Below are 14,718 nucleotides of genomic sequence, written 5' to 3' on the forward strand. Positions count from 1 at the left end.
TGCGGCAAGGCTGGCGGAGCAGTGTACATTCTTGACAGCCGTTCCTCCTCCAGACTGCTGCTCGGCGTTGCTGGACACTGTAGACAACCCGGATCGCAGCTGTCTCTGCAGCATCGGCGAGTACAGCGCCTTCACCGAAGCCAACCTCGGCATCGACTCGGTGTCGATGCTCTACGGCACGTGCGGGGGGCGCAAGAAGGCGGTTCCAACCGCCGGCTGCTGCCCCTCCTCCCCCTCCGCCGTCATCATCCCCAACTCCTCCACCCCGCCCGCCGCCGCTGCCTAGCCCTCCGCTGCCCGACACGTAGCGGCCTGCTGGACCGTCCGGTGGAGTGTTGGTTGGGACCGTGGTGGGGAGCATAGTCGGAGGCACCCTTACAACTGGCTCTGTTGGCGTGACGTGGTTAGTGTATAAATGCCATTTGTTCTGACAGCGTCCCTTACTGGGAATCCACGGACGAGACACGATGTTGCGCGTGTCGTCGGGAAGGAAACTGATCCTATCCACGGAAGACACCTTGGTGGGCCCGGACATCGGCAGCTTGCCGCCAGGGAGGTTGGTGGGCCCAGACATCGGCAGGTTGCCGCCACCGCAGGGGAGGTCGGATCCCGGGAAGCTAAAGAGAAATGATCACTATGGGTCAGACTCAATAGAATTGGATCCATTCCAAATAGCGAGAATTAGGATTCTTGATCCCTCTCAATCTCTCTTTCAATTCGAGGATCCAGAGAGGTGTTTTCATAGTCATCTCCGAATATTTGCCATCTCCGAATATTTTCGATTTCATTTTTCTATGATATGTCTTTCTATATGAAAATTGGTTATTTACGATGTACGATGATCCCTGTTAAGCATCCATGGCTGAATGGTTAAAGCTAGGTCGAGGGAGGCATTGGTATACCAATGATGCGCGTGCACGTACAGTACCAATTAGCAACACGCACATAAGTTTGGCTTATTTTTCTGGCGCTGATGCGTGCACGAAGCGGGTGCTTCATCACGACGGTGAAGTCCAGCGCCTCCGCCATGTCCACCGCCGGCCGCCACTCCCGGTCCCGCACCATCCTCGCCACCAAGTACTCGGCGTGGTGCATGCCCACCGCGTATCCGGGGCACATCCTCCGCCCGGCGCCGAAGGGCATCATCTTGATCTCCCTGCTCCCCGTCATGTCCACGCCGTAGCCCTCGCCGCCGTCCAGGAACCGCTCCGGCCGGAACTCCCGCGCCGCCGTCCACACGGCCTTCAGGTACGGCATCGCCTGCATGTCGCCGCCGTCGTTGGATTTCACCTCGTCGTGCACCTTGGCCTGGACGTCGGGGTGGTTCACCAGCTCGGCCATGATCCACTCCACCAGGGTGACCGTCGTGTCCGTGCCGCCGTTGAGGATCTCGGAGCAGAGGCTGACCATCTCGGTGTCCGTCAGCGGCCGGTCACCCTCGTCGGGGTCGGGAACTCGCAGTGCGCCGAAGCACATGTACACGAGCAGCTCGAACATGGCGCGTCGCAGGAACGGCCTCAGCGTGACCACGGCGGCCTTGCCGTCGTCGCCGCCGCCGGCGCGCGCGCGGAGGCTGGCGACGAGGCCGTCGCACGCCCACCGCCTGGCGGGCGCGAAGAGGGCGAGGCGGGCCGGCTGCAGCGCCTCGCCGGTGAGGTTGCGGCGCACGAGGCACCAGTAGGCCCCGTAGGGCGAGGAACTGACGTCGCGGCCGCCGGCGCTGAAGAGGCTGGCTGGGTCGACGGGCGGTGGGCGGTCGGCGAAGGTGGCGACGCCCTGGACAAGGGCGCGGTGCGTGAGGCGGCGGTCGGCGACGAAGACGAGCGTGCGGGCGAGGCGGAAGGAGATGACGGGGCCGTAGCGCGCGTGCATGTCTTGGAGGAGCGGGGCGAGGTCGAAGATGGCCGCCGGAAGAGCAGCACCGGCGGGCGCGAAGAGGGAGCTTGTTCTTGCTAGCATGGCCGCCGTGAAGCGAGAGGAGGCTCCATTGCTGCGTGTCCAGGAGCTTGTGCGTACGTGCGCGTGGGTGATCGCAGGAGTTAGTTGCCTGGGGCTGCGGCTATAAAATCACCGTGTATCCAGTTCGTTCTGTTCGAGCCGAGCGAAGTCCAGTGCCAAGATACAGGAGCGATAGGCTCCACGGCGTTCGTCGCCGGAAAATCTACTGTTCATCTTCTTCCTTGCGTTGCTGTCGTGATTGAGAGAGAGAGCAAGCGTTCCTAGTGTTCCTGGGTGAAGCCAACACAGAGGAGGAGGCGAATGGCGATGCCTGCGCTTATGATCAATTGATTTCTGCGATAACGTCGATATTCTTTTAGTTCAGTTATGTACTCATATTTATGGTTAATTATTCTTGTAGTTCAGTTGATAGTTGATGTTCCCGTGGATAGCGAGGCGGCCATGCTCATTTTATGAATCTCAAGATCACCCAAGTGTATATGCGTGTATGTAAGCATTTGCTTTGTTGCGCCGTGTTGCACTTGTTGTCACTTGGATCAATTGCCATGGATCAAAGCTCATGTTCTTATTCTCATGGTCACTTTGTCGATTAGGCTAACTGATTTTTATCTCCGTTGCATACTTCATGTATATTTGCAATTGTTCATTGTGATTCATGTTCCATTTGTCACTTGAATGATGCCATGCGTTGTTCATATATAGTCAGTGGTTACAGTAGTTTGGTTCGAATCATCTTTAATTGGAAGCCTAGATCTTCAAATAAATGTCGTCTTTCTCCACCAATCGAGCCTCAGTTCCCTATCAATAGATTTGGGCGCTCCAGGTAGTGGAAGCCTTATCGTTCACAAAAATGTATAAACCACATACATTTCCATCCCTTTCTAGAACAAATTGACAGCTTCGCATGCAGTTTCAGGAGTACCTTTTTATTCGGAGAAACTTCTTCAGGGATAGCCTTGTATAGGTTATACTCCACCTTGCTGCTGCTTGATTGAGGAAATTTGAATTTTGTAGGTATTTCAACAAAAGCTGCTGGTTGGTGCAACCAGAGTCCTTTGGTTGGGATTAGCCAAGCACATGAATGCATTAGTACATTGCCGTGCAATGCAAGGGTGCACCTAATGATGATCGGAGCTAATGAGTGCTGCATCTGAGTTGTGCTTAGCGTTGGAATTATACTAACCGAAGCACTATTAATGGTCAACTTGTTAATATATGACAGCATGGAACATGTGATGAAAAGATGAGTGACAATAGAGCTTTCCTGCTTTGCTGTTGGGACTTGAAGTAAAGTAGCTATACATCATGCTCTTAACCATGCTGGTAGGGTTTTAGGAAAACTTGCATCTGCATACTATGCAAGGAACAAGTGAGAGCACACTTTGGTGCGTCTCTTTGACAGTTGAACTAAACTTTTTTTTGATCCTGTATAGAGCCCTAAAGCAGCTAGCACGGCATCATCCAGTCTATCCTTGCTTTACAAAAAGGAACAAGAAGAACAAGAAGAAGAATCTTTGCTAGTAGTGGCATTCAGCTAGCAGTACAGCTTCAGGAACGCTGGAAGATTGATTAGTCATAGAATATTATTATTTATCTGTATTTGTGATTGTTTATACAGTTATACTATGAGTAGTTGAACTAGTCTCCAGGATGGAGGAGGTGGTGACAATTGGCAAAAGTGCCAAGGTCTCACAGCTACGCCCAGCTCAGGCTGTGCTGCCCCCTTGGTGGCCTGCACATCCCTGGCCATGGAAATCTTGGTCAGTCAACCGCTTGTTTGATTCAACAGCATGCACCAACGAATTATCAGCAATATACACTTACAAAGTTTTATCCAGACTGATCTTCCCCAACCCCAACGGCTGCCATGCGTCCACCAACTAGGGTCCTTTGCAAGCAAAAGCAACAGGAGAAAGCTGCAATGTCAATCCCAAGTTGCCACCCCACTGACCTGAATGAATTGAATTGTATGGAAGAAAAGATTCAGTCAGCAAAGCACACGGCCTGTCAGGTCAACTGCAACCTGCAATTGGCCCAATTGCTTTGTTGATTCATACATACAGTTTAGTTGTTGTTGTGGAGATCAGAGATTGCCAATCCAGGGCACAGGCAGCAGAGTACATGATCAGAGTTGAGAGAAACCAGTCAAGAATTCAACACCACTGATGGTACTAGTTCATACAACAAGAATCTCTTCTACCAATACACACTAATCCAAACAAAAGAGATGTTAGTTTTTACAGGCAGGCTCATAATCTACAGGTAGGACAGGAATTACAGATCAAAGAATGGTACAGTTCATGGCAATGGGGAAAGAAATAATTTTTTTGCGACCCCAAAGCAAGCAATTCATCGGCAAACAACACCCCTAATTTGGTGGCTCAGAAGGAGTGCTGGTGCTGCGGCGGCACGCCGGCGGACGCGGACGCGGCGGCGGTGGCGGTGCGCGAGCTGTGGTCGATGCAGCGGACGACCTCGGCGCGGCAGGCCACGACGCGGTGGAACACCGCGCGCACCTGCCGCTCCAGGGGCGCCAGTCCGTCCTCCAGCGCCCGGCACGCCGCCGCCAGCTCCTCGGCGCGCTCCGTCACCTCCCGCGCGCGCTCCTCGCCGACGATCCCGTGTCCCTCCTCCTCTTCCTCCTCCTCCTCGGCGATCTCCTCGAGCAGGCAGTTGAGGTCGCGCGCGGCGCTTTCCACGGCCTGCATCTCCGCGAGGAGCCCCGCCGTGGGCGCCGGGCCGGAGGAAGACCCCTTCTTTTCCCTCCGCCTCCACTCCTCGGCGATCCGCTCCTGGAGCGCCGACATGGGCGCCGCCCACTGCGCCTGCTTGGGCGGCGCGACGGGGGGGCTGACGGCCGCGGACGCCCGGTCCTGGCACGGCACCGCGGCGACCAGCGCCCACATGGCGAAGACGAGGACCGAGCTCATGGTGTAGAGTGCGAGCACGAGCCCGCATCCCGCGCCGGCCGCGGCCGCGGGCGCCTGCGGCGGCGGCGCGAGGTGCGCCGCCATGGCGTTCATGTGGCGGCCCGCGGACCAGTTCTTGGAGACGCTGAAGGAGAGCGCCCGCATGGTGCGGGAGCACGGCGAGGACGCGGAGCCGGCGCCGACGCCGGCCCTGGCGTCGTCCGGGAAGAGCCTGGCGATGGCCCTGCGCGCGCGCGCGAGGTGCGCGCGGTGGAGCGCCGGGGCGAGGAGGCAGGTGGCGGCGGTGAGCGCGGCGCGGTGCGCGGCCCGGAGCGAGGTGAGTGTGAGGGAGGCGGCGTTGAGGACGTCGAGCGTCTTGACGGCGCGGTCGAGGAGGTCGGCTGCGAGGCGGTCGGCGGGGGGCCTGGCTAGCGCGGCGGCGACGGGGCCGACGGCGAGGACGGCGCGGAAGGCGGCGTCGGAGGAGAGGACGGCGTCGAGGAGCTTGGAGAGGAAGGGGAGGGAGAGGGCCGGGGAGGCGGGGGAGGAGGAAGCGGAGAGGGCCTGGAGGCGGTCGGCGACGTGGGCCTGGAGCGCGTCGAGCGCGAGGAGCTCGTCGTCCTGCGCGGGGTCGAAGGAGGCGACGGCGGTGGCGCTGCGGCGGAAGCTGAGCATGCCGAAGAAGCCCATCCCGGAGGGCGGCGGCGGCTCGGGGGCGGCCATGGCCTGGTCTCCCCGGCGGCGGGCTCGGGCTGGTGGGCCTGGGCTTCTTCTGGGCTTTGGGTTTTCCTTCTGGGGAGGAGCAGGAGTGGTGGTCGTCGGAGAAAGAGTGGAGGGGAGGGAATGGTGGGGAACCGCTGCTCCTGCGTGTCCGCCATTTATACGGACACGCCGCAGGCGGCCGGCAGGGTGAGCTCGGCACGCGCCATGCCTGGTGAGGTGTGACTGACGCGTGGGGTCACGATTGTGTGGTCCCACGCGTCGGTGAGGTGAACAGGGGAGGCGCTGGTGAGAAAGAGAGGAGCGAGGGGCGGTGGTGGACTGGTTCGTTGCTGACTTGGTTGGGTAGCACTACGAGTGTGCGTGTATGGGCTGCTGACTCGGCTCGCCTCGCCTCTCCTCTGCCGGGGGGGCATTGCTGACCATTTCCTCTCTCTCTCTCTCTTCCCTTTAATTTTATTTTACTCTGCCAGATTTTTATCGGATGATGGACACCTATATTTTTGTCTTTTCTTTGCTCCTGCTACTAATGTAGCTGGTTTCTCCTCTCTTTTTTTTTTAAAAAAACATTTTGCACTCTTTTCTCATGTTTTGCATTGGTCTTTGATGTCCGTTTCACTTATTAAAGAAAGAAAAAGACTCTGCGCAAATATCCGCTCAGCTCAGATGGTTGATACTATGAAGCTCTGCCAGCTTTTGAGTATAATGTACAAAGTTTGATACTGAATGTAAGTGATAAGAAAAAAAAGAGAGACATATGTTTATGTCCCTATCCTAAGTTTTTTTTTATAAAAACAAAGGTGTGTCTCTACAGCTAATAGATGGAGTTGTATACGATGCCAGCTGACTTAATAAGAACTCGGAAAACTAAAAAATGTACGCTGGAGTTGTATACGGTTGGGAGCGATTTTGTTTTGATCTTGGCAAGACGGCAATGCGTGTATGGATGCCATCTGATGTGATAGAGCAGCAGACAAATGCCAAAGCCAAAATTTGGTAGGTATATTCCGTTTTGTCACTTGGGAACCTCAGCTATCCTCTTTTGTCTAGTGAAGAACATGTGGCAACCGTTATCAAGAACAGCACTTTGGTTATCATCGCACTGGAGCAATGGGAAGTAGCTAGCATACTCCTGAGAGAATTCAAAAGCGTCCAATCCGGAACAATAACGATGCAAGCGACCATGAAACTGAGTGACATTCTCAGAAGAAGAAGAAGGAAAGAGTCGTCACTTACCATCACAAAAATGTATAACCGAAAAAGTTCACCAGCTGAGTGGCATACTGTTTAGTTGTAAAATTGTGTCTGTCAACGATGAACTGCTCTAGTCAGTCTCTCGAATACCATTTTGTCGTCAGTGCTGCTATCATGCTTCGCATGCATACTCAACCAAAGGGGCATGGACCAATGTATGGTAAAAACGTACTAGGCGCTGCTGAACCGGGCGTTGGAGTATGTCCAATGTCCGGGGCATGGACCCGGTCCTGTGGTGTGCACAGCGAATCCGCATGGACCCACCCACCCGGATATACAGGGGGGCCATCCGTCCGTCCGTCGTACTGCGCGGACAGATCGACACCGCCGACTACGGCGCCCCCACGGATCATCTACGGCTTGCGTTCTTCTGGCGCCACGTGTGTGTGTCGTCTATGAGGAAAGGTATTGGACTGGACTAGTTTATTTGTCAACGTGATAATTTCCTTTACTGCCCGGTTGCGTCGATCGTCTTCTTCATGTGTGCGCCTGCACAACCAAACATGATCGACGACGCATCACTTGCGCTAGGGGATTGTTATACCCTCCTCCATACACTCGAATTTTTCCCCTTCCACATCTTCCTCTCTTCTCCACCTCCGGCGATCGGTCCCGGCGCCGGCGTGGCGGATCGACGGTGGCCAATCGGTATCGGCTGCTGATTGACTAGACTGTACACGTCTTTTACCAGGACCGATTATAACGGATACCCGACCCGACTTAACCTGCGAAAATGACGAGCCATCCTCTGCTGCCCGCCCATGCTGTGCACGATACTTCTATCGTCTCGTCTGGGGCCGGTCAAGGTGAGCCACAAGCAGTATAGTCTTTGGCGAGAAGGGCCAACTGACCCGGCCGCGTAATACGACACCTGCCAACACTCACCAGCACAGAACGACGACAAACAGCAGTGTACCTAGATCAGTACATCAGCTGAGATCAACAGTTGTGTCACAAGATCAGCAGTGCAGTGTCATACTGTCATCCCCCAAAATCGATACTACAAAGGTACAACAGACTGCCCTAGCCCTAATGGCTACCTCGCAGGTCCCAGCAACATGCTGGCGGGGCCTACCGACCTAAACCAAAACACACGAGGGGAGGCCACACACATATCCACCAGATGCTCATTCACTTGGCAATTGTCATGGCTCATTCCTCAAGCTCCTCCTCCAGCTCTTGTTTAGGCTCCTCCATCTCTTGTTTGGGCTCCTCCTCATCCTCCTCCATCTCTTGTTTAGGAGGCTCCTCATCCTCCTCCATCTTTTTGTTTACGCTGCTCCTCCTCCCTCTCCCTCTCCCTCTCCTCCCTCTGCCTCTCCCTCTCCCTCTGCCTCTCCTGTTTACGCTGCTGCTGCTCTTTTGTTCACCCTGCTCCTCACCTTCAGCTTTGTTCTTTTCGCTGCAGCCACATATAATGATTAGGAACATCTTTTCTTTCTGCAGAGCAAACTGAGAAAACATTACAAACGAGCCGGTGCCACCAACCTTTCCTCGCAATCCTTTTCAGTGATGTCCTTAATGGATTGGTTCAGCGCATAAAGAGCTATCTTCTTAACCTGGGGATTCAATTTCACAGGACAAGCACACAATGTTAAAAATGCGACCTCGCAATAATATTAGATTAGCTAAGAATATCGCAATAATCTCTGTTGCTGTCAAATTGGCATGTACTAGGCACAAGAGCTGTTCATATCCAACCAGAGCAAAGCGCGTGTGCTTATGTAAACAAAAACATGCACAACACAAGGGACAAATTTATTGGCAGACCTCTAGTTTGTCTTCGTTCACCCTATGCCCCTTTGGAAGCAGACGGAATTCTTCTGTCAACCTGATGCACTCTCGCACATTTTCCGGAGAAACAAAGTCAAGTGCGACCTTTATACATGACTGCAGAGACAAAAAGAGTAGCACAAGAGATATATAAGTTCATCTGACTCAGAAGCATGTCTCAAGAAGCAATGGAACTGGGTACTTGTTTCTGTGTCTGTCCTACCATACCTTCAAATTTCTGACTTGGTGAGGACATCCAGCTGGGATAAATACTGCCTCACCAAGTTTCTGTTCAAATGTCCAGGGTTCAATTCCTGCATACGTAATTAGTGAAAAACAAGTAATCACTAAGGGGGGAAAATACAAAGATCCAAAACACACGAGCATTCTTTACTGACCATATTCTTCCTTAAGCTTTCTCTTGTGCTCATTTGTAAGATAAAAGCATTGATCATGTATAGGATGAGCAACCTGCCAACATAGTGCAGTTATGCAACTGACAAAAGAAACATAAGTCAAAGAGCACTCGATGGTCAAATAGTAAGCGGAAACAATCACCTGCACCACCGGTTCATAATTACAATGCCTGAACTCCTTTGCATGCTTCATCAGATAATCATGTAGTTTACTGACATCTTCCCGTCTGAAGATATCCCACAATGCACCACCCTCTGACTGGTTCCCCTCAGCAAACGGGGCTGCATCATCTTTTGGCTCAAGAGATATGGCAATTTTACCCACCTTTGGTTCAAAATTTTCCTCTGCGTCACTTGGAGACTCAATTTTATCTTCACGGCTGAAACCATTTCCCAACTTCTCTCCCCCATTAGTTGCGCTGAGAGCAACTTCTGATTTCCCTTTAGAAAAAGGGACATTCATATGATCTTCATAACTTTGATCAGTCTGTTGTCCATTTGCATTCTTCAAGTTTCCCTCAGCTTCAACAGCAACTGCAGATTTTTGAACAATTTCCTCCTGCTCTGAAGCAACATCTAGTGCTGGCTGCTGAATGTTTGAGCCACTTCTCAAACCTTTACGTCTTGGCTCAATGGTCGATTCAAGATCTGTTTGTGAGCCTTGACTACCACCCTCTTCCTTTTTCTTTAAACTCTCCTTCTTTTTCTCAATTGCTTTAATCCTTTTGACTTTGAGCTTTATTTCATCAGTATGCGTGAGGATATTGACCTGTATAAACAATAGGAACAAGATACCAGTCGTAAAACTGTACAAAATTGCGCAACCAAAGAAAGGAAACCAAACTGAGGAAATAAAGCAGTGATATAGCTGTGAACAGAGTGCAGCAATTATCACTGAAACTTTCATGGATGAGCTATATTTAAATATCTCATGAAGTGTTCAAATCCATATTAAGAAGTTTGCATTTCTAATCAATGCTAGAGAGGATTTAAATATCGATAAAAGTAGATACTGGCAAGTTCCATAATTAGTGTTAAGAAAAAGTTCCATAAGTAGAATGTTGGGATGAATAGCACCATTAGTTGGATAAACACTCCAAAAAGGGATATGATACTTTTAAACAAAATTTTATATACAAATGCTACGAAGCACAAGCAGTATAAGCATATTTACCGCATCAGACATGTCACAATGAAGCTTGGTAACAGAGTCACCAATTCCCAACTCTTGGGCAACACCATAAGCAATATAAGTCTTTGGACCAAGGTCTGGCTTTATAACACTTTCTGGCAACTTCACTGCCAGATTGAGAGGACCATATTTAGGGTCTGTGTATGCACGAAATGGCAAAGCAGACATGAACTCAGAATTATGTCGTGGCAGTCGCTCCTCAAAGGAACTATGCTGTGGCCAGTCTTTCAGCTTAAGTAACACGGGCAAATCCTCTGCACCAACAGCTCCGCGAGAATACCCATCAAAAAACATACGAATATTAAAATCAACCTGCATTTGGGGTGATGGAAGAAACGTTATTTTGAAATATAGATGATTTAAATGGAAGGGGGCCAAATATCTGTCCAAAAGAGGTAGCCACACACCCTACAGTTCTAAAAGGTCGCGTAAAGTTAATCGAGGTGCAAGCCATGAAAATATTAAATATGTGCAGATTTTGATTCCAGAAGAAGGTTATCACACTTAGCAGAACCAGGATTTGAAATTTGGCCAAGTACTTGTTACTTGAGATTTTCGTTCTCCCACAATCATGGGAAAACATCATGGTGGTACATCAACTTAATAAATCGATCACCTTTTTAGATTATAACATATGGATCTCAACAAAAGCACAAAGTTCATAGCATGGACAGAAACAGACTCAACAGCATTTATTAACTGATAAAGATAATATATGCATCAAAGCATCTAGCAATCATTAACACTGGTTAAATACATAACACCAAAGATAACATCAGATACCTCACACCACGTCAGACATTCAAGAGCAATAACTGAGAGACGCTCATCTGTCTTCTTATCTCTCTTTTCCCTTAAGGCCCGCCACATAACCATTGGTTCCCAGCTCAAACCAGAAGTCAATGCAAGTGTATCACGGACAATAACAGGCTGACCCTTCAACCAGTGCTCCTGGAAATGTTCCAAACTTTCATTTTGAACATCTCTAGCAGTTGGACAATATATGTGGTTATCATGGGAATTCTCTCTACAAGCTGATTTACGTGATGTTCCATTGTTTATTCCACTGGATTCAGTGAAGCAGGAACAGTTTGAACCGCCCAACTCCAGCACTGTTACATCATTGACCAGTGATTTAGCTTTCTCCAGTAAGTCAGCAATAAACTTTTCCCCAAACAAGCACTTGAGTTCAAGAAGGGAACTTCCACAACCGCCAAATTCATTCGGCGGGCAAGGTATGGTCCCATTGCTATTTACCCTCCACCGTCTCAAACTAGGATTGCAGTCTTCAGACGGAACTGCATTATTTATTAAAATATCATTCTGTCCATCAGAAGGCTCTTGGCTTGTAACTTTGCAATGACTACCTCCCTGTTGCGAATCTTCCTTGCCTCCAGCATCAGGTAGACTAGTAACCTTGTCACTGCTGACATCACCAACTGGATTAAGGCCTTGACGAAGCTCACGGCAGCAGCTGAGGCAGATATCATAGGAACATTTGTTGCAGCTTCGGTGGAAGTCAACAATAGATGTCCTGCAGTTGTTGCTATTACAAGGAAAAACAATAATTAGAGAAACAAATAGTTTACATATGCTTGGTAACTGGTAAGTAAATCAAGACCAACCAGTATATCCGTTCATCACTTCCACAGTTCGCCAGAGGAACCTCCATTTTGCACGAATCAATCCCTGCAATAAACACTCATTAGGAGTAGCAGGACCAAATAGAGAAATGAGTAGCATCAATGCTCTTATGCTAGAAATCCCAGAAGTGATGATACAATCATATTACCTCTGATTGAGGCCTCAACACTTTTCTCTAGCATCTGCTCTTGATGAAATTCTTTGAGCCAAGGGAGCAAAAAGCGCACAATACGCATAGAGAATTTAATTTTATCTTCTTCAGATACACTACATTTGTCAGCCTGTGGGAAAAAAAATATATGAGCAAATAGGTAAATAATACAACACATTGGGCCAGGAGACAATGGAAATGTAGCAAGAAAAGGGCATACCTTTTTCTGAGACTTGTTAGCATTCCTGGAGCCGACAGTGGATATGTCTCCTCGCAGACAAGCCTTACAATTGCAATTTTTGCGACAAACTGGGCAATTTGTCGCAAAATCGTCCTCTGATAAATGTGGATACCTGATTTATTCATGCCAAAACACAAATAGTGAAAATCGTAATAGCAAACTCTAAACATAATAAGTTTACATAGGCTCCAATATGGTGGCTCAAAGTAACAAACTACAAAACTAGGGATCAGATAATCCAAAATAATAACTGCTCAAAAGCAGACTATCAAAACATATGCAATCTCAGGTGATCAACACAGATGCTTTTAGAAGGGCACAAACCAGCGCTTAATACACTTCACACAGTATCTGAATTTCTTTTCTCGTTTGATACAGCCCTGGCACCGTACAACTCTTCCACTATCGTTCCTCTGGCACTGATGGCACATAGTTGAATCCTTATCAATCTTTCGTTTCTTCTGCAAAACTCAGCAACCAAAGCATATTAGGCATGCACATATGGGGAAAAGTAAAGAGTACAACTGGAGCAGGCAAGCAGCTACCCTAATATGTAAGCCCTTCTGATATATTGCACATATATTTAATTTCTGTAGCTTAAGACATGGCATACATGGTGTATAACTTCTCACTCCACATCATACTCTGAGTGCATATTGCTATAAGATGTGGAGCAAGTGTGTGTGCTAAATGCTAGGATGGACAATGAATGAACCGTTTTAAAGAGCAAAGCAAAAGACACATTAGTAAAATCCTCCGCAAGCACCCCTTAGCTTAATTACATTGCCAAACATTCCGGTATTGCTCATAACTCAAAGGCAGAAGGTCAATAAGAAAGATGGAAATATCCACCTCAGGTTCCTGCTCCTGGACTGCTGCAACATTCCGCCTCTGTCGAAGTCGCCCGGAACCACTAAACTCAGGAGAAGATGGATCCGCAACAGGATCCTTCCTGCGCCTTTTGGAGGGTTTTGAGACCTCAGCTACCCCTTCCGCGCCATTCTCCTAAAACAGAAAAGGAAAAGAATCAATATAAGAGCCAGAAATGTCAAAGGTGACATCTTTCAAGATAAAATAAGGCAAGAAAATAGTAACCTCAGCACAAGACTGCAACATATCCCCATTGGGATTTCCCTCGCCATTTTCCTGCAGCCGATGACAACAAAAATAAGCACATCACCTCAGAAATATATATTTTTAAGAAAAAACAAAAATCAGAGCAAGCAAAACAGGGAACTAACGTCCTAGTTAACAACGTCACTCGACCACCTAACTCAGAAGGGCATACTATAGATTTCAAAGCCATATAAACTTGTATGAGGACAACCAAAGGGATTGCTCAAATCGCAATGTTTACATACTCAATTTTGTTCCCCTTCTCTTTTATGCAAACTACATCCAACAAACTACTGACCTTTGCAGAATCATGTGGCTCAGGCATCTCTTCGTCGCCCCTGTTTTCACCGTTTTCCTGAAACATATGAGCATGACGAATATAAGCATACCCGACATTTCATAAAATAATTAACATAATCAGTGTTGGGAGAGAGAAAATACAAAAGGAATTAGAGGCAAGCTCAGGGAAGCAGGAATGTGCAGAGTACAGGAGCACGTTAAGGAAAACAAATGAAGCGGCTGGAGCCATGGAACCCTAGGGGAGCGGAGACCCTGATAGCATATTCCTAACCCCTAGAAGCTTGCGCGAGCAAAATCAGAGGGTTTGCTGAAATCCCAGTTAAAGAGGCTGAATGGCTCCCAATGCGAGCGCTGAAGTGCGCCCGCTGGAAAGAGACAAGTCGCAGGGGACAAGTACAGCGACGCTGCGCAGGAAGCGAGGTGGAGCAGCATAGCTTGCTCGGCCAGAAGCGGGGATTGGGATGAGCGAATCCGGATGAATACATGGTCCTAATCCGAGTAAAAAGTAGTACGGAACAGCGATTGAAGCTTGGCGCGGGGTCGGGGCCTGATGATGGCTCCGGTGGCCGGAGACGGGGAAGGTAGGGGAGGAAGCGAGACCTAGCAACTGCTGCGGGTGATTACCTCGGCGGCGGTGGGGTCGGAGTCGGCGGCCGGTGCGGCGTCCTTGTCCTCCTTCCTGGGCCTCCCGCGGCCGCCGCCGCGCTTGCGCTTGGGCGGCATCAGACGAATCGACGGCGGCGGAGAGGGAATCAGGGGGTGGAGGGCGTGCGACGGTGGAGGTGGTGGCTTTACCTCGAATCGAATCGAATCGAACAGGCTCGAAAAGGGCCGGGACGGGGTGGTGGGGCGGTTGGGTGGCCCACGCGTCATTGAGAGGCACAGGTGGCTGCTGGTATTCGGGGGGGGGGGGGGGGGGGGGCGGCGCTCGGGGAGGGAGGCGGGGCCCACACGTCGGCGTCCCGCGCACGTGTGCCGAGGAGGCCGTACGTTGCCCGACGAGTTGGGGTTGGTTGCTTGGTTTTGGGTTTCGCGGGTGTGCG

At 50.2% G+C, this 14,718-nt stretch overlaps 3 protein-coding genes across 3 annotated transcripts; all 3 read right to left on the reverse strand.

The window, feature by feature from the left end:
- Positions 1-775: 775 nt before the first annotated feature.
- LOC117846901 (cytochrome P450 89A2) lies at positions 776-2,191 on the reverse strand. The gene has a single exon (XM_034728026.2). It carries the CDS (start codon positions 1,957-1,959, stop codon positions 877-879), a length of 1,083 nt encoding a protein of 360 aa, XP_034583917.1. The 5' UTR covers positions 1,960-2,191; the 3' UTR covers positions 776-876.
- Positions 2,192-4,090: 1,899 nt separating this feature from the next.
- LOC117841959 (protein ROH1A) lies at positions 4,091-5,731 on the reverse strand. The gene has a single exon (XM_034722288.2). It carries the CDS (start codon positions 5,589-5,591, stop codon positions 4,341-4,343), a length of 1,251 nt encoding a protein of 416 aa, XP_034578179.1. The 5' UTR covers positions 5,592-5,731; the 3' UTR covers positions 4,091-4,340.
- A 2,003-nt stretch (positions 5,732-7,734) lies between these two features.
- On the reverse strand, positions 7,735-14,474 carry LOC117849487 (lysine-specific demethylase JMJ27). Its single transcript, XM_034731057.2, has 16 exons — positions 14,300-14,474; positions 13,674-13,730; positions 13,355-13,405; positions 13,112-13,264; positions 12,584-12,720; positions 12,239-12,371; positions 12,016-12,148; positions 11,849-11,912; positions 11,007-11,769; positions 10,206-10,535; positions 9,174-9,800; positions 9,014-9,086; positions 8,844-8,929; positions 8,613-8,732; positions 8,331-8,401; positions 7,735-8,244 (listed from the first exon to the last, which is right to left on the reverse strand). Exons 1-16 carry the CDS (start codon positions 14,396-14,398, stop codon positions 7,995-7,997), a joined length of 3,147 nt encoding a protein of 1,048 aa, XP_034586948.1. The 5' UTR covers positions 14,399-14,474; the 3' UTR covers positions 7,735-7,994.
- Between the last annotated feature and the right edge of the window lie 244 nt (positions 14,475-14,718).

The sequence above is a fragment of the Setaria viridis genome, chromosome 1 (assembly GCF_005286985.2).
Source record: "Setaria viridis chromosome 1, Setaria_viridis_v4.0, whole genome shotgun sequence".
Classification (NCBI taxonomy): Eukaryota; Viridiplantae; Streptophyta; class Magnoliopsida; order Poales; family Poaceae; genus Setaria; species Setaria viridis.

Excerpts from the sequence above, each read along its gene's own strand:
- LOC117846901 (XM_034728026.2), bottom strand. The coding sequence starts at position 1,959 with ATGCTAGCAAGAACAAGCTCCCTCTTCGCGCCCGCCGGTGCTGCTCTT.
- LOC117841959 (XM_034722288.2), bottom strand. The coding sequence starts at position 5,591 with ATGGCCGCCCCCGAGCCGCCGCCGCCCTCCGGGATGGGCTTCTTCGGC.
- LOC117849487 (XM_034731057.2), bottom strand. The coding sequence starts at position 14,398 with ATGCCGCCCAAGCGCAAGCGCGGCGGCGGCCGCGGGAGGCCCAGGAAG. Across the intron at positions 13,731-14,299 it reads CCGACCCCACCGCCGCCGAG|GAAAACGGTGAAAACAGGGG; the intron begins GTAATCACCCGC and ends CATATGTTTCAG. Across the intron at positions 8,402-8,612 it reads TGAACGAAGACAAACTAGAG|GTTAAGAAGATAGCTCTTTA; the intron begins GTCTGCCAATAA and ends TTGAATCCCCAG.